The sequence below is a fragment of the Monodon monoceros genome, unplaced genomic scaffold, assembly GCF_005190385.1.
Source record: "Monodon monoceros isolate NGI ecotype Baffin Bay Population unplaced genomic scaffold, NGI_Narwhal_1 Super_Scaffold_11, whole genome shotgun sequence".
Lineage (NCBI taxonomy): Eukaryota > Metazoa > Chordata > Mammalia > Artiodactyla > Monodontidae > Monodon > Monodon monoceros.
The window spans coordinates 78992391-79011777 of record NW_021703767.1 but is presented as its reverse complement, the minus strand read 5'-3'; the positions used below and the strand labels follow the sequence as shown (position 1 = coordinate 79011777).

General features: G+C 41.0%; 1 protein-coding gene across 8 annotated transcripts in view; it reads left to right on the top strand.

The window, feature by feature from the left end:
- Positions 1-19387, top strand: part of LPP (LIM domain containing preferred translocation partner in lipoma) — a 682060-nt gene that overhangs the window by 321854 nt on the left and 340819 nt on the right. For all 8 annotated transcript variants that reach the window (XM_029215421.1, XM_029215422.1, XM_029215424.1 and 5 more), the window contains one exon: positions 13505-13627. In XM_029215421.1, coding sequence (XP_029071254.1) covers positions 13505-13627 — 123 coding nt within the window. The remainder of the gene's footprint in view (positions 1-13504; positions 13628-19387) is intronic.

Sequence of the window (19387 nt, the reverse complement as noted above, 5' to 3'; positions counted from 1 at the left end):
GCTTTTTTCAGTGGAGCTGAGAACGCTGAGTCTTGAGACAGCATCATCCCTTGCCTCCTTTGGCTTCTTTAGTTTCTGTTGGGGGTAATAACAGACTTTTCATAGCACTTGTTCATTTGTATTCCCGAGGTCAAAGGCAGAAATGTTTGTTTTCTTGCGGACTCACATTCATTCCTGATTAAGGTGAATTCAACTTTCTGCTATGGTCCCATACTCACTTTTTATCAATGGCAACCTTTTCGTAAAAATAGGAATTCCTCCTGGGAGTGTCATTAATGTAAATTGTCTGTGCACGGCCCAGAATATATGTGATTCATACGATGTGTTTGTTTCCACATCAACACTAAGTCCCAGCTTACAATGACCCCTGCCCACTCTCTCCTTTCGTCATGAGGACCATGTTTATCCTTCGGATATCTGTTCCCTGGATACCAGCCAAGCTTCTTCTGTGCCTAGGGTTTGCACACCTGCATAATCTGGCCACAGCTGATCCTCTGAGTCTGATCCTCCTCTATTTTTACCTAAAAGGACGCTTGTATTTGCCAAGTGCTAGTGCACATTGCAGTGTTTTCCGTCTGTATCTTTATGTTCCTGTGGCATATGTCTTAAACATTTTTCTCCCTCTAAGATCGTCTCACTTCTCACTGCATCCGTGCAGCCCTCTCTGATTTTCTATTTTTTTTTTGCTCTAGCATCTTGTGTTTCATATACTTTAATACTTACGTGCCTGTGTTCAGCCCTATAGTACGGTTATATGTGGACGAACTAACCCCGCTAATGGAATTGTAAGCCCCTGGAGGACAGAGAATCAATGATTTTCCTTTCTCCTTTTTTTTTTTCTTTAAAGTAATTCCTGTCCTTCATATCAATATGTAGTGAATATCTGATACATATTTATGGAAAAGTGAATGAAAACTGTGCTAAATGGGGAGATAGAAGGCGAGAGGGAGGGACGGAGCTTGGCTTTTAACAGTAGCTGCAGCCGTGACCTAATTCATGGTAACCTAATAGGCCCTTATACTCTCCGTTTCATGTTTGAAGGGAAGACCTTTCGCCTTTAACATTTCCAGCCTAGTGTCATGGAAAGTACAAGAATTAGAGCTCTGGAGCAAAATGTTTGAGTCCCTAATTTTAATTCTTCTGTTTTCTACCTGAGTTACTTGGAAAAGGCTTTTATTCTCTGATCCTCGGTATTCTCTTTTGTAAAATAGGAATAATAGCTACCAGTCTCTATGATTGCTGGGAGAATTGAATGAGATAATATTTATGAAAGTGCTTTTCTACACTTAGGCATTTCTCTGTTGATAATGGCAGCGTAGAGAGAGGGAGCTATGATTTTCTTTCTCCATGTTCTCAGCGGTGACTGTGTCCCAGGCTGTGGACAGTGGACTGGGTAGCTGGCCAGCAATGCTGCAGGTTCATAGGCTATTTCCCAGAACTGTCTTGGAACAGAGAGTTTGACCAAGAGAAAATGATGAACAGATCTAGAATGATTATTAGGGAACTGATGCATCATCGATTGTTAGAAAATATGAGTCCTGCCATTTTAGGTAATTTCCCCCATATTTTTTCCATTCTTAGCCTCTGAGATAAGACATGACGTGTGTTTTGCCTTTTCCCCTCCTGCCTGCTTGCTAGGATGTTGTCACTCTCACTTTTCTTTTTCCATTTCCATTAGTCAGCTAGTGGCTCTGAAAACAACACAACTGAATGCAGCTTCCTCTCTGAAGTTGTTATCAGTAACCCTATTTTTGAAATGAGTGTTTCAAATTGTATCTTGTTAGTATCTGCGCTATATCTTCTGTATTGTCGACTATCAAAGTACACTTACACTAAGTAGAAACAGAGTAATTTGGTTCCAGTAAGTGGCTATAAGGGAAAAAAACAACAACAACAATGAAAAACTTTAAACTCCTCATAATGTTAGGTAGGTTGTATTTATATGAATGTGTTAGAGTAACAGAACTTTTAAACTAAAGGAAAACATAAAGATCAGGTCTGAACCCATCATTTTGCTGTTGAGAAAACACAGGCCTAGAAAGGGAAAATGATTTGCCCAGGGTCACCCTACTGAATTAAGGCAGAACCAAGACAAAATGCCTCGTTTGTTGTTTCTCTACTCTCCTTGCCTACACATGCGCCTCAGTATTCACTAAAGGGATTTCTGTGGTTGCACTGGGTGGATAATGTGTCACGTTTCTGGGTCAACATTTCTAAATATTCAGTCATCTTCTGACATTAGCGTACTTACTAGTTTCTTAGGAGAAAATTACAATCCTGTCTTCATTTACTTGACAGTGAGTTTTGAGTGGGAAGACTGGGACAAGGAAGCATTGATTCAGGTCTCCCTGTGCCATCCTTATCACTTGGTTGTTTGACCAGTAGTAAATCACTTATGCTCTCTGGGCCTTTGTCTCCTTTTTGGTGCGATTATGATATTGTAATAGATGTTAGCTAAGGATCTTCCTGTCTTCAATGCCACTTCAATGAATCTAAGTGTCTCCATCCATTCTGGTGTCTCTCTTCTAGGAATTTCTGTAGCACTGGTTTGCACCTGTGTGTCCATATTGCATTCTCCAGCGGTTGGAGGATGGAGTCCTTGCTTAATTTTGTTGATCTTGTCCCACAAGTGAGGCTGGAAATCCTCAGACAGTGCCTGTGCTCCTCTCTTCCATAAAGTTTCCACATCTGGAAGATGGGATGAGAGGAGCTTTCTGCTTATTTCATGGATTCTTAAGAAGAACAGTTGAAATAACATATGAGATATTTGCTTTGGAGAAGATGTTTCACAGTATAAGGTGTTCAGTTTTTAGACTGATTTCAGTCCTTTCACTGAATTATTATCGCTGACATCTAAATCACTTCTTTGGGGGCATTTTATTATATTTAAGTGAAAATGCTGGAATAACTGCTTCAATTCCCCTTCCAGTTCTAATATTTCTGAGCCTGAGTTACCTTTTCTATGCCAATCGTCTATAATCTATTCACACGTTGCCAAACATCTCTTATCTGTAAGTCCTGGTTGATGGTGCTTAGCACACAGATTCAGAAACACAAAAGTTTAAAGGAATTTCTTACCCCTTATCTGCTTCGATGACAAGCCCCTTGGCTTTATAGCTTTGGCTACTTGACATGGAGTGCTTGACATGGGAACTGAACACTTTCCTTCGTTTTCAATTTTGGTAACGTTTTGAGGAGTCCTGAAAGGATTCAAGGATGAAAGGTATGAGGATGATGAACCAATATATAATGTTACCATCACATTTCTAAGTATTTGAATATTTGCTTCTGGTATTTCTGTCGCATTGTTGGGGAGTGTGAGGAAGTGGTTTCTGGAATTTATCATGCCCCAACCCATTGGTCCTGTGTTATCAAAATGCAAAATCAGAAAGCTGTCTTCCATGAGGTTTTAAAACAAAATCAATTGCAAAAATACCTGGCATGGGCTATTTTCTACTGCATGCTACAGCAGGTACCAAAAATATTTCGTCAGTCTATTTGTTTTGTAGGTTCGAATGATAATTGTTCTTTCCCTTCCCCACTCAGATATTATTTCCTTAAGGGCAAACCAAACTCTTTTTTCCTCTACCTTTTAAAACTTCTCATACTTGTATTATTTTGTGTTAATTGTATTAGCAAAGCATTCCTGGGAAAGTTTCCATGACACTATATGATGGTATCTTTATAGCTATTTCAGTTGGCTATATCTCCTTTTTACACACACACACACACATACACACAGGCACACACAGTGCAGAAAAGGCAGCTTGGTGTAGTGTTGCCAAACTATGTGTGTGGACTGACTGGCAAGGTGGCTCCCCTAAGGATCCTGTTTCTTCCTCTATAGCTCGCCCAGAAAATCAGCAGCAGTGATTTTCCAAGTATCTTTTATAGAACTGCTTCAGCAGACGTTATTGGAGGCAATGGGAAAAACCCAGTGGGTGGAACTGTACCCTTCCCTGTTTGTACTTGAACCAGAGCAGCTCTGTTTTTATCTGTTTTAAGTAATGGGGTTCCGTGTATGATTTTATTTTCCCCCTGGGGTTCTGCTGCTTAATAAAGGTGTGCCAAATGTCTCTTTTACTGTCAAATAATTAATCTTATTATGGTTATTTTTATGGCTCTTATTTTATCGATGGATAGATACTGTATATATTTTCTATGTTATTATATAGCTATTCTCATACAAATTGACTTTTTAATTTTAAGGGACTACTTTAAGAGTACATTATCAATATTTATTTCATAAAGATCAGAATCCAGTAGAAATAATTCCATATTGTGTGTGTGTGTGTGTGTGTGCGCGCTTATTTGCGTGTGTGTATGTTTTGCTTCTGAATAGAGCCGTGAACAAAGGGGCTGCTTGTGTGTACTCAAGTACGGACCACTTTAACCATAGCCCTGTCCTTCCTTACATCTGAGTTGGCTTAAACTCTGAGTGGGCCTAACTCTGGTGGGTTTGGGTCTGGTTGCGAGTGGGCAGCAAAGATGGTGGCAGGCAAGCTGTGAAATGTCATCATAGACTCATGCAGTGTTCGAGCTTAAAAAAAAAATAAAAGTGGACCTGGCAGGTTCATACCCTTCATTTTATAGAAGTGAAAGTTGGGTTTCAGAAAGGAAAAGTGACTCCCTGATGGTGTCACAAGTAGACCTGACTTCTTGCTGTCATCCCTGTGAGCGAGTGGGTCTTGTGCCGGCTGCTTCAGGAAGGCTCACTGTGCAGCAGAGGTCGCTTGGGGTATTTCCACACCAAGGAGTTTATCTTAAGGATCCATGTGGATGAGATCTGACACCAGAAGGCTCAAGGATGGGACCATATCTCTCTCCTTTTTATTCCCCTTTTTCTTCTTCCTTTCCTTTCTTCACTCTCTGATCCTCTTCTATTATTTGCATTCCCATTAATCTCCTCTCTCCCATAATTGCATCGTATCCTCTTACGTGCTCTGATTATTAGCCGTGAACACGATCCTCTTGTTTCATCATGACCACAGTTCATCCTCATGGCAGTTTTGTCACATGTTGCTTAGTTCATATTTATAAGGGAAGGAGGTTTATTGCCTAGCTCACCTTTCTGTCACGGACCAAAGGTTAGATTCACCAGGCTGTTTGTAGATGGGCTGTCCAGCCTTGCTTTTGTGGGTCACAGTGCTGTGCAGTGGCGTCCCATGGTCCAAAACATGGCTCTGTTGGCAACAAGGTCTGGGGGCAAGACTGTTTGCTTTAAAGAGATGTGTGTTGACCAAACATTATCAACTTTGGGTGAGTGTTCTAGGCCTGAAAAGGATGGGATGTTAGGGAATTGGAAGGAAAAAACTGAGGCCTGTGTCAAGCCTAGTGCTGAAGTTTTATCTTGATGTTTTTTGCTCCAGGTATGCTAGAACCGTGAAAACCTCTCTTTGTTTCCTGTCGTCACCTCACTTTCTGTTTATTCATTGCCATACTCGCAGTTGCCAAAGTGTTGTTCTACTTTGAATTGTGAAGATGTTGTCTCTATTTTGAATGCTACAGTGTTTGCACCAAAGATGGCTTTTTATGGCACTTTTCCTCAGGGTCCTTAACCTGTGGGGTAGATGACTCTTCTTACATAATAATGAGACTCGAGTTTTAGCCTAGCTTTGCGCATTAGAAAAGTTGAATTGTATTTCTATCAGCCATTGGATAATAAGCTTCTTAGGGAAGGTTGGTTTGTTTGTTTAAATCTCTGCCTCCTCTGTGTGGTTTTACAGAGTCTTAAAGAACATAAGTGTATTTGATATCACTAGGCAGCGGTGAAAGTCATATCCAGTAGACTGTAGCTTCTTGAGGTTGGGGATCATGCCTTCCTTAGACCGCTTGCCACTTAGCACAAAGATTTCATGGAGCAGCGTGGGATAAGAGCCGTTCACGTGAACCGACAATGAGTTACCCTGTGGACCCTGCTATCAGAGAGAATTAGACAAAGAAGAGTCAATTATCATATAAGCTGGGTTATCAGCGATGCCTTCCTGGAGGAGTATATATGATGAGATAGATGGGTTTTTGGAAAGGTAAGCCCTTCAACTCAATGAGTGGGAAGAAGAATGCACATGAACTAAACCTTTTTTTTTTCTCTTTTCAACATTTTCCTCCAAATTCAATAAAGTGACATTTCCGTTAGATAAAATAGGCCATATTTTCTGGAGTTCTTACTGCTGACTGCTGCCTGTCAACTCAGCATTACCGGGATCAGTGTGATGAGGATGCTCACGCTATTATATAGCGTGCGGGATTATATTAAGAAGCAGTGCTACTGTTTCCATTTTATTTTGATCCAGGTTTCTCTTACTCATTATTTGGATTGCCTATTGGCATTTTCATGGCATCCATAACCATATAAAATATACACTGTTTACCCTATCAGATGTTCGTTGTGTTAGAAATGTACTTAGAGCAGTGGTTCTCAAAGTGTGGTCCTCAGACCAGCAGCATCAGCATCACTCGGGAACTTGTTAGAAATGTAAGTTCTCGGGCCTCACCCAAGATTTACAGAGTCAGAGACTCTGGAGTGGGATCCAGTAATGTGTGTCTTAACAAGCTCCCCAGGTGGTTGTATACAAGCTGAAGTTTGAGAACTGCTGTTGCAGAGTTGCATGCTTCACAGTTAATGCCTAGCACCATCATGTGTTAAGGGGCATAGGTGCCCCATCTCACTGAAGCCCCCAGCAGCTGATTTTTCCTTTGAATCAAAATGCTTTGAAAAGTTACACACTCAGTTGACTGACCATGTCAGCCAAAGCATTTATTTTGAGACTGTGATCAAGGTAATGACTGAGTAGCTGTTGTTTATTGAATACTTAAGAGGTGAACGGTACTTGACATGTATGAACTCATTTAATCTTTACAACTGCATGACAAACTGAGACCCAGAGACCTTAGGTAAATTGCTTAAGGTCACAAAACTGGTAAATGGCAGATCCAGGTTTCAGACCCCTCCAGTCTGACTCCAGAGCCTTCACCACTACCTTTTTTTTTTGGGGGGGGGGTGCTGCGTTGGGTCTTTGTTGCTGTGCGTGGGCTTTCTCTAGTTGTGGTGACCGGGGGCTACTCTTCGTTGCGGTGCACGGGCTTCTCATTGCGGTGGCTTCTCTTGCTGTGGAGCACGGGCTCTAGGCGCGCAGGCTTCAGTAGCTGTGGCTCGCAGGCTCAGTAGTTGTGGCACACGGGCTTAGTTGCTCCGTGGCATGTGGGATCCTCCTGGACCAGAGGTCGAACCTGTGTCTCCTGCATTGGAGGGTGGATTCTTAACCACTGCGCCACCAGGCAAGTCCCACCACTACTTTTTTCTTGTTAAGGATGCTTTGGGAGTAGAATTCAATTAAAATGATCACAAAGAAATTCATTGATTATTTTCTCAGCTTCATCAAAGAAAGAAAGATGATGGATAAATGACAGATAATTAGTTTTGTTGCTTAGAGATAATACAGCTTTTCTGTATCCCTTTTGTTTTCACCAACCAGTATCTTTTTAACATTAATTTAGAAATAAGGGAATAATGAACTTTATTAACCATAAAAGAATACAAAAATGAAGTGAAATTCACACTGTATTATTAATACTGAAATAATACCATTGAAAAGAAAATCAAAATTGTATGTAAAAGGAATATACTATTTTGTGCCACTTGCCTCCTAGGGTTCCCTAAGGTTAGATAGTTTTATATTGCTCAGCTCTCAGGGAGAGCTTCTTTTTTCTCTAATGGACCACAAAGGGAAGTCCAGGCATAGGTAGGGGTTGGGAGTCCCTTAGTGTTACACATAGGGTCTGCCCCGAGGAGTTCCGTGAGCTTTGTGAAATGCAATGTAAATATCACAGATTTAGTACCTCCGACATCAAGTGGTCTCTCTGATTATTTTGAGCAGTCACATGCGGATCTTGGTTCTTCAAATCCCCCTTCTGCGATGTGTCAGTGTGATCGCTTGGCCACCTCAAAGATTCTGGATGTTGTTGAGGATTAGGTCAGTTCATGCATGTTTGGAGTGTGACACTGTGGATTGGCTCTAATTCTAGGATGTTAACTTCCTAGGGCAGAGGGTGGTTCTTAATTAACTAGACCATTCCCCAATCCTTTGTGTTTCTTAACCGCCTGAACGAGAACTCTCTCTGTAACAATGCTGATTTGATCATTAGGTTCCTGATGTTTCTTCAGAGCAGAGGACTTTGCAGTTAGTTCTGCTCCCTACCTCAAAAAGGAAATGAATACTTAACAAATAAATTGTTATTATGCTAAGCAGGATCCATTTATTTCCATTTGTTAATAATGGATACTCTCACCATTTTGCAACCACCAGTGCAATAATCCATGCAGGCAAGAATCGTCTATGGATACTAAAATCATTGGGTGAAAGGTTTGTGATGAGCAGAATATTAGCAGAGTCTCAAAGTGTCACCTCACACATCATGTATTGATTTAAAAGGGAAGAAGACACTTTTACAGTGAAGAAGTCTGGTGGACACTACCTTAACCAAGTCATCAAACTTGTCATCACTAAATGGCCAAATAACATTATGAGCTTCCTGATGCGATGCAATGGAAAGAGCACAGCATCATGCATGGACTCTTCCTGACAAACTTGTGTAATCTGAATCTCGTCATCAGACAAAGCCATATTGTTCAACTTTTTATAAGGCACCTGGCCTGAATTCTTTACACAAAGTCAGTTTCATGAAAGGGGAAAATAGGCTGGGGCCTGTTCTAAATTAAAAGAGACTAAAAAGACATGTCACCTCAATGTGTGATCTTTGATTGGATTCTGGATGGAACTTAACAACAATCGATAAAAGGACATTACTGGGACTTCTGGTGAAATGTGAACATGCATGCATCAGATTACTGCACCCACATTACATTTCTTGGGTGTGACAATGGTATTGAAAAGTTAGTTCTTAGGATATGTAAGCTGAAGTATATGGAGAGGAAGTTTCTGCAACTTCTTTCAAATAGTTAAACTACAATAACAAGCAAGCAAATATATTTTTGTTATTAGAAGGGGAGGCAAAATGTTGGCCATTGATAAATCTGGGTGAAGGGTGTGTGGATGGAGTTCATTTTGCTACTTGTTCAACTTTTCTATGAGTTAATTTTTTTACATAAGATATTTGGATGTAAAGAGTGAGTAAATAAATAAATACAAATAATGCTCTTTCATGACTCACTGCTGGCACTCCTTATCTATCACCTGTAGTTAGTGGACTAGCAGTGTAACCCAAGTGGCCTCACATGCTATGAATTCTGGTTCTGGGCCCTATTTTAAAGTATATTTCTGTGTACTCACAGTGGGAGAGTCATCACCCTGTAATCCTAGTAGTGGCACTAAGAATTATGATTTTCCAAATTATAATAAGCCCTGATTGTGATTTGGTGAGCTTTTATCATATACCTATTTATTGAATGAACGAAATTAAGTGTCTTATAGGAAATAATATCCCATAAATGGCTTATTCATGTGAGTTTTATAGCTGTTAATAAGGGGACACAGTCACTGGACACCCTTTGTACCCTACTTCTCACCCTCTCATTCCACCTTCAGATGCCAGCCATTGCCATGGCAACCACCACTGCATAGGTATGACCTAGTAGTACCTGAGGCAGTACAGCCTCAGCTGTAAAACCTTTCTCTCACTCTCTGTCCTGGGACTTTTCTGCTACCTCTGTACTTCTTGGGACAAGCATGAGGGAGTTAATATCCCTGTAGGTGATTCTAAACCAGTAGAGGACTAGAGCCAGAGGATGAACATTCTCTTCTCTCATTCCCTACATGGGAAAATCTGAGGCACGTTTCATGGAGATCCTTAGAGGGCTCCCAGGAAAATGGAGCCCTAGTTATCCGTATTGGTGACCAGCTCAATTCAGCACCTTTGAATTGGCTTTCCCTCCTCTCCTGCTTAACTTGTCCGGTCCTTCAGTACTGTTTTTTGGGACTGATTCCCAAAATCAGTGACCTGCACACAAGCCTTTGTCTCAGGCTTTGTTTTCGGCAGATCCTGGGCTAAGACAATGGAATCTCTCATAATAATTATTGTTGAACAGCTTAAGAATCATTATTATTATAGTGACCACTTTATAGGAGGCCCTTTGGTATCTGGAAAAAACATTAGGGCAAGAGTCAGGAGACTCTTCCTTATTGTTACTTGGCCTCGGGCAGGTCATTCAACCGTCAGGTGACTGGTAAGGCTGCAGTGACAGGGAGTAAAGGAGAAGACGTGTAGGTAAGTGTGTAGGATTCCATTAGCTGGTTATAGGACTATGTCCTCCAGTGTGCAGTGTAAAGTGTTGAGAGTAGCAAGGTAGTTCCCGGATCTAAGATGCTGTGGTAGCAGATGAAGCACCAGGAGAAGGGCTGGTGGTGAGACTTGTGCAGGACTTCAGTTGTTTGAACTGAGACATTAAGTAGAGACTCAGTGGTGAGAAAGAAGCATATCCTAGTCCATAATGGGGATTGAAATGTAGGAACAAAGTTCTTATCAGAAAGCCAGGTAGGGCAGCAAGGGGGGTCTTGGGTGAAAAATCTCACAGCATTAGGCTGGAACTTGTTCCATGGCATCAACCTAATATGAGAAACTGAACATGGGGAGCCGTCCCAACTCAGAGGGAAGTCAGAATGAGGTCTTACGTGCACAGGCTGGTCGGACACCATAATTACTTGTTTCATGGCATGGCTCAGGGTAATTCTGTGACTTCTGAGGCTCCATGGTATCCCTTTACTCAGGGCATGGGCAGTTGCTGTGCTGTCTGCTACAGTGAAGTACAGATGTTGAAAACCTGATTAAATCCTGTCTCTTTACTGATACTCCAAGGGAATACTTAATAAATGAGGCTCGCTTTAAGAAGAAGAATTAACAATCGCTATATTATTCATATTAATTTATAGTTACTGGTTGCTATAATTAATGTAATTTATAAAAATCATAATAATTATAGTGCTTTACAATTTAAAGAGTGTTTTTCCCATCCATTTTCTTATCTGAGTCTTGTAGCATCCCTCTGGCTTCAGTAGGGTAGATGATGTTCTCCTAGTTTTATAGATGAGGAAACTATGGCCCAGGGAAGAATTTAACTAGACTCCAGTCCACCACCCTTACCAATATTTTGTGTTGTCTGTGAGTATATGGGAATACAGTGATCAAATTCATGTTAATAATAATGTTTTATAACTGCATATAAGAGAATCAGGTTCACACAATTCTCAGTTGCCTTCCATAATGCAACTGAGATCCTATCTTTCCTTGTACCAGAATCCACTGCCAGAATGTTCACTTGAATTTTAAATTTTTGAGGGTCTTTTTTTCTCAATAATACCACAGTATTTCATAGTTATTAATACTCAATGAAGTAAAGATGAGATCACCTCTAATAGAGGGATTAGCTCTTTGAAAACATCTGGTCCTCGGGCAGAGACCCACTGGTCTTAGAGGGTTTGGTCAACTGGAAATTCAGATTCTGAGAAGACATAACCAACCTGTCATTCCACTGTTTTCCCATTTCTGGCTGTAGCAAGAGGGCTGAGGAAAGCCTCTCAATTTTCACAAGGATGACTTTCAAATCTGGGCCATATAGCGTGAAATACACAGACACACATGAGTGTGTGCATACAGGCACACTGAGCCTTTTCTTCCCTTTGCATCCACTGATCCTGCTGTACTTTTAGCCGATTTTACCCAAAAGATGTTTATATGGAAAAGGTTACGGGCTGGACCTATGGCAGAGTCTGCCATTACTTACTCATTTATTTACTCAAATTATTCATTGAATGCGTTCATGGATTAGGCCCTGAGCAAGATTCTGGGGAAATAACGAGGAAGGAAACAGACAAATTCCTTGCCCTCATGAAGCTTACATTCTCCTGGGGAGTCTGATGATAGGCAGACAAATATACATAAAATATAATGTTAGATGGTGATAGATATTACAAGAAAAATAAACCAAACAGGGTGAGGGGATAGAGGGCCATAGTGGGGTCATACAAATGCATCCAGACAGAGAAAATGATGAGAAGGTGATTTTAGATAATGTGATTAAAGGTACCCATAGTTAAGGAGGGCTCACAAGAACAGATGCCACTGCCTACCGGGCAGGCCGCAGTCTTCAGGTTTGGCTCCAAGTGGCTGGGCTATAGCTTCATACACCTTGATGTTATCATCGTGCCTGGGATAGATAAGGTCCAGAGGGATTAACTCATGCTGGCTAAATTCACAAGAGACTGACCAATATGCTAGATCCCAATAGAGATGTTTTATGCAGAGAATTAAATAAGGAATAAGAACTCAGGGAAGGTTTTGGGAACAAGCTTCTAAGGGAAAAGAAACTAGTGGTCTTAATTGGAAATACCGTTATGCTAACATTGTCTGGTGCATCATATTCATTAAGAAGATAAATTTACCCGGAGAATTGTAAGATTTTAATGCTAGCTTGTCAGGGACCCTAGGTTTTGTTGTCACTGAGGAAACTCTGGTTTCTTGGTTTTTTTCTAAACTCTTCCAGACACTATACTGATATTTAACCCCCTTAGACACATGCAATAGAGTTAATTCAATTACACTAACTTCCCATTATTTCATTCCTACCGGGCCTTACTGCAGATTCACTTTGATTTCTTGATGGAGTCTTAAGACACATTCTCATCACATGTCCATGATCGTTATTACATTGTCACCCTAAAAAATTATTTTAACTCACCCTGCTTCCAAATTCTAGGGCGACCTTTATGGTTCCTTGGTATTTCACTCTCTATTTCCTCGCCTTAAGCTCTAGGCAAACTGTTGGCTCGTCTGTCCTAAGCTTGCTCCCACTTCCTGGGGATGCCCTTGTGGCGGTGTTATTGCCCTCTGCTCGCTCCACATGGATTCTCAATGCCGGTAGCAGTCGGTGCTCGTGCTAACATGGGACACTGACATATGAAATCCACAGATCCCCCTGTTCATAATCAGCGGTCACAGCCACATGCTTCCTCTGCAGCCCCTTGGCCAGGACCCTGAGCAGTCTTATTCTAGTTCACTTTTTAGGGGCATCGCTCGGGGCTTGCCATCTCTCTCTGACACAGACACACCTAGTCTACGGATCTCACACTGATTCCATTCCTCTTCCTGGACTGTAAGTCTCTCCTTGCCTTTTCCTGCTCCAACTAAAATGTCATCATTCTATACAGCGGTTTCTGAACGTGGAATTTGCATTATGTCCCTAGTTGGATCTGCTCCTTGAGTGCAGGGATGGAGACATTTACTTCCTTTAACTTGGATATTCATCAAAGGGAATATCCTCTAAATATGAGTATGACTTTAGGAAAATCACCTCATATATTTCAGTTTTCTTACCTGTCAAAGAGGGATAATTCTCCAGCCTACCTCACTGAGATTTTATCAAAGCTAAAGGAAATGAGGTGCAGAAAACCTTGGACAGAGTCACAGTATAACTTGAGAAATTTGAACTCAGATTGATATGGATGGAAACTGGAAATTTCCCTTTTTAACATGACTGTGTTGCTTCTCACAGGGAAGTCCTGGAGGCAAGACCCTTGAGGAGAGACGCTCGAGCCTGGACGCTGAGATCGACTCATTGACTAGCATCTTGGCCGACCTGGAGTGCAGCTCCCCCTACAAGCCTCGGCCTCCACAGGTAAGAGCTATCTGCAAATAGTCACCACAGATAACCTGCAATTATCTGAAAGAACAAGCTGCTTCTTTTATCCCTTCCATTCTTTTTGGATTTTCTCAGAGTCAACGGTCTAAGTTGTCTTTTTATTTAATATCAACATGTGTTAGTTAACAGACATTTCTTTCATTGACTCGATTAGTCTTTTCTTTAAAATAACCCAACAGTGTTATACCCAAACGTTATAAAATTAAATCTCTTATTCCATTGCCCTGCTCTTTTTCTGGCTTTGTCTAGGTGAATATTTTGTTATACGTTGGCATAATCTTCAGAAATATGGCTTAGCATGGCTATGTTAAACTTAGGGTGAGGGCTACATCTTTTCTAAGGAATTCCTTACGTTGGATATCGAGGCGGCTTGCTTTTTTGCTTGTTAGAAGTAATGCTGTGTGGGGCATTTTCGTGTATACTTTCTTTGGAGCTATTTCCCTAACTCAGGTTTTTTTAGAGCGGGATTTCTACAGTGGGGATTACGAGTGCTTTCTTTACTTTTCTTTCCACGGGTGGTACATAGCTTATACTGGCACCAGCAGTTTGAATATATCAGTTTCTCCCCAATCTTACCAGAATTTGGTGACAGCAATTAATCTTTTTTTTTTTTTTTAATGCAAATGGTGCCTTGTTATCAGTTCTTCTTTGTATCCTTTGGCTTCCTTTGGAGCATGGCTGTTCTTCTGCACCTTCATTTATTATCTGCATTTTGGAAGCCGACCTCGCACTGCTTGTGGTCATTCCCTGCCTCCCTCCGGTCTGGAGAAAGTAACGGCAAGTCAATTTCAGGGCTTGTGAGTCCTCAGAAGACAGCCAGCAGGACTCTGCATGCAGATCTTGGACTGGCACTGTTGTCACTGTGTTGTTTGACTCTCGTGGGATGTTTGCTTGACCTACAGCGCTCCAGTTCTTCAACAGCAGCCCCTATATTCACAATGGTTCATTTCACAGATGAAAAGCCAGTCCTGCTTCTCTGCTGTCAGTCATTTCAACACAGAACTTCGTAAGGTGCTTTCCTCTTTAGACATGTTCCCGTTGCCTTTTCTAGACATACAGTGGGACTGTCAGCTATGTAGGGGCACAAGGCGAAACACACTAGAGCTCAGCTCTTCCTTAGCTCTTGTTACCCTTGGCTCCACTAGACCTGTCAGTGGTGAAAATTCACTTTATTTCTGTAAACACGTGCTGAGCTGCAGGTAGGTAGCATGGGCTGTGGTCTTTTGGGGGAACTGTTAGGAGGTTGAAAGGGAGAAAAATAGGACCGAGTTGTCATCTGTCAGGAGCCTATAATATCCTAAGTTCAACAATGGCAGATATATAGAAGCACAAGGAAAAGAGCGAGATATTCTTTGAAAGGTGGCAACATCTGAGAAGGTTCATCCGAAGACTTGCACGTTCAGCTAAGGGATGGGTGGAACGGTGATGTTGGAAGCAAGAGGGGAGAGAGAGCAGCCTGAGTCACGGGGCAGGAAGGTCCAGGCTGCATTCAGAGAACTGCAAGCAGTGTGATGGCTGCAGACGAGGCCATCGCAAGCTTCAAGTGGACCACATGCCTGGGGGCTTCCTGCTAACAGCCTGTGGACTTGTTTGAATGCCAGATTAAGATTTTGGTCTGTCTTTTATAAATAATGAGGGATAGTTGAAGGTTTTCAAGCAGGGGAAAGCTATGATTCATCCTGAAAAAGGAACATAGGAAATAAGACAAACTCTGAAAAGATGCAAGAGGATGGACCCAGGTCTCAGGAATGTTTTCCAGCAAACTGTAGTTTGATGTTAAGCATGTTTCCAATTCCACCCAAGCAAATACCTCAAGCCCACTTTCTCGGAACAGCAAGGCCACTGACTTTGCCCCTGGACTCATCCATTTCGTGAGTAAATACTTCTATGCCCTCTCCTCCTTTTTAAATAGGAGTTTTGTTTGCTCTTTTTTTTCCCCTCCTGAGTTCTCATACCCTGATGAACACTGGGGAGATTCCGCATAGAGGTTTTTGCTTAATGTAGCCTTCATCCTTTAAGACTGTGTCTACACATGCCTCCCATAAACCACTGCATTTTAATGGGTTTATTCAGTAGCCACATTTTTGTTTGAGCAATCTCACTGTGCACACAAATTCACGATCACTGATATTTGCACAGTGCTTTACTGATTGTAAAATAAAGCACTTTCACATCTATTCACACTTCAGTGAAATACAGATATCTCAACTCTGAGATATAGATGGTGTGCTGATTTTGTGGATGAGGAAACTAAGTTAGGACATATGACTACAGTGTGCGCACAGCTGGACCTTGAATTTAGACCTGTGTTTGATTTTTAAGTTCTAGAACCAGACTGAGGATATCCCTCTGAATGTTTTTCTTTTTATGAGAAAGCCATACTCAGGGACACTTATCAGCCACATGAGTAGCAGTGTCCCTTGAGTATGGCTTTCTCATAAAAAGAAAAATATTCAAAGGGTAAAAAAAAATTAGGGCGGAGGGGCAATATAGGAGTGGGGAGTGAAAGGTACAAGCTGTTGGGTATAAGATAGGCTCAAGGATGTATTGCACAACACAGGGAATATAGCTAATATTTTGTGATAACTGTAAATGGAAAATTACCTTTAGAAATTGTATAAAAATTTTAAAAATGAATAGTGATAACTCTTAAGTAGAACAGGTTGAGAATTCCACTTTTCAGCTGCCTGTTCCATTCAGAAATTAAAGAGTGATCCATCCTAACTTCTTTATTATTCTAATTTAGGAAAGCAAGAGTTAATTGGGAGAAGCAGCTCATTCTTCTGAATTATCTTTACTCTGGTGGAACTAAATTAGATGTGTTAGTACTTATTGGTTAACATAATTATATGCTGTGAGAACAATAATCACACACTTAAAATATTAAAAGTATGTGCTAAGAGAAGATGATGTCCGCAGTAGACTGTGTTGTGCTGTAATCAGAACTCTTGAAAAGTCCTAGGAATGTAGACTGTTACTGCCCAATTTTGATGTTTCCCTTTTTGATCCAAAGCAAACTGCAAAACCTGTTGAATCACCTGACTGCTGAAAGTAGGCTAGCAGGTCTGTGATTTCTCATTATTCAAGCATGTGTTGTGTGCTTTTCCCGAACCCACCTCTGAATCACCTTTGCAAGGCTGCTTTGACTCATGGATTGAGCAGAAAAGGATCATATAGGTGGAATGTTTGTACAGTAAGTGGTCCAAAGTTGCTCTATTCACATAACAACTTTGAAAAATATCTGAGCTCTTGAAAATAGATTTTCATGGGGCTTTTTCTTCCTTTTTCGAAAGGGGCAATTTCCACTCTCAGATGTCCCAACTTTATTTCTGTTTGCTTATTTATCCATATTTTTATTTGGGAAATACGGCTTCATTCCACATTTTCATTCATTCAGCTAACATTTATTGAGATCCCACTGTGGATTAGGCATTGGAAATGTAGAGGTTAGTGTGTCAGCATGTTCTTGATCTAGAGTAATCCGTAGTCTTACAGAAGAGACAAATGCATAAACAATTCAGAGGGACACAAAAGAAGGGCTTTGTTGGATGTGCTACTTTAAGTTATTGTGTGACTCACCAGATGTTGAAATTGTTGGGAAATCAAAGATAGGAATATCAACATTATATTTTATACTTTTCTAGGGGAGTGTCAGGGAGGACTGCACAGAGCAGGTAGAATTTGAGTTCCCTTGGCTGCATATGTCATGGGAAAGGCATGGGATTCAAATGAGAGAATAACAGGAATGAGAAAGTCAAGCAATTTGAAAGTGAATGCCTTGTGGGAAGAATAAGGTAGTTCAATTATGATATAGGGTATGTGGAATACAAAGTGAATGGCAGATGAAATCACAGGCACTAATTTAATACCTAAGTAGCCTTGATGCCCAAGGACTCTCTCAGTAAAAGGAGAAATTTGGGGGGGAGGGGCAGGCAGCAACAGTGTTTCTGAAGACAGAGGGTTTGGAGGGTAACACCTTTAGCAAGTTTTACAGAAGATATAAACTGTACATCTGTGCCAGCCACTGCCCAGAGTAATGCAATTAAACTACCTTAGTGTTTAGCAATAAAATTTCTGATCATTTAAAAATGTGTGTATTAGGGAGTGGTTTTAGAAAAACAGGTGTGAGAAGCTTGGAAGTGGTTGTGGGGTGAATTGCAGACTCAGTATGATCTGAGAGTATCACAGCTTAGAGGTCATGTAGCCAAACTCTTACTTTACAGAAGGAAAGTTTTTGTCTAGAGAGGGAGAGAGCATTGCTCAGGGAGGCTCAGTTAGAGGTAGGATGAATGATTTTTTTCTGTTTTGCTTGAACCATGATGTAATGGTTCCCTGTGGATGCTAAGGGCAACCAAGGGACACCTTGGTTCCCTTTAGCATTTCAATCAGTTTATTCCAAAATGTCTCTCTTTTGTGGTACTTTCCTTAAAATACAGCTTGGAAACATAAAGGAGTAGACAGATCAAAAACATAAAGATAAACAGAAAATTTATGATAGTGTAGTGTCTTTGAATTAGTATGTGTCTAGATCCCACCCATCTGGCTTTCTACTGTTAATAAAAGTACAGCTTAGACTCTTGGGAAGAGCCACACGGGGTCACATTGAAATCCTCTTGATTTCTTAGAAGACAAAGGGTAAATCCATGGACTTAATGATTTTCTTTCCCTTCTCTTGACAAAACCAGGCCTAGAGTGCTGGCCTTCGAATTCCTACTACAAAGCTGCCTTTTCTTCCCTGCAGTGAGTTTAGTAGGGTTGGAGCTGGTACCTAGGTGACTTGGAAGAACTTTCAGATATTGTATATTAATTGTAACTGGGGATTTAGTATTTTTGAATCAAATTTCTTTGGAATTGAAATTTCACTATCCTCATTTAGACTAGTATTAAAAAAGTTGGAGAGATTCCAGGGATAAGAATAGGGTTGGACCTAGTTTGATAGTCTAGGCTCCCAAGTTTGCCAATAAGAAGAGCACTATCTTCTCAATTCCCTGTGATCACCTCTCGAAAAGGAGCTCCAACTGTGTGAATTCTCCACATCACCAGTCTTAGCTTCCTTTTCTGTATTTCTAAAATGGGCATGGTAGCTACAGTTTTTCCCCTTTTGCAGAGATACCATATTGTTCTAGAGTTACAAGAAATAAGATGTTGGCTTTGAGCAACAGTCCACTCAGTCCTTCCCATTTTTGTTTTGGGATTGCTAGCTTGTGTCTGGAGCTTACTTTGAAGCTTCAGGTCTTTGAATGTTTGGGGTTTATCCTTTCTGAATGCTGGTTGCGCTATCAATGATCTCTTTATCTTTCTCATTTAAAGCATTTTAAAAGTATTGTAATTTCTTAGTCTATTTGGAAACTGAGTACATACATGCTGTTTGATCACATGGACACATCTCGAATTGAAATTCCAATGCTGCCACACTGAGTCCCTTTCATGGAGCAATAATCCATGAGGCAACCTAAGAAATTATTTCAGGTGTGTCTGTGTTGCATGGAAGGCTTTTTATTTGGAACTCATGTGGCCTGAGGGCTTGCAGGCAGCATAATCAGGGTGGAGCCTTATGGTGCCACGGATCTTCTGTTCTCTTATGCTCCATGTTCTAGCTTGCAAAAGCCGTGAGCAGCTGCAGGGGAGATTAATTAGGAATTAAATTTTTAGTATTCCATATTACTCGTTGCAACCCAAACCTGTAGGCTACTGGGAGATGAAGGCTGCAACATGCTGATACTGTGTGGTAAGATG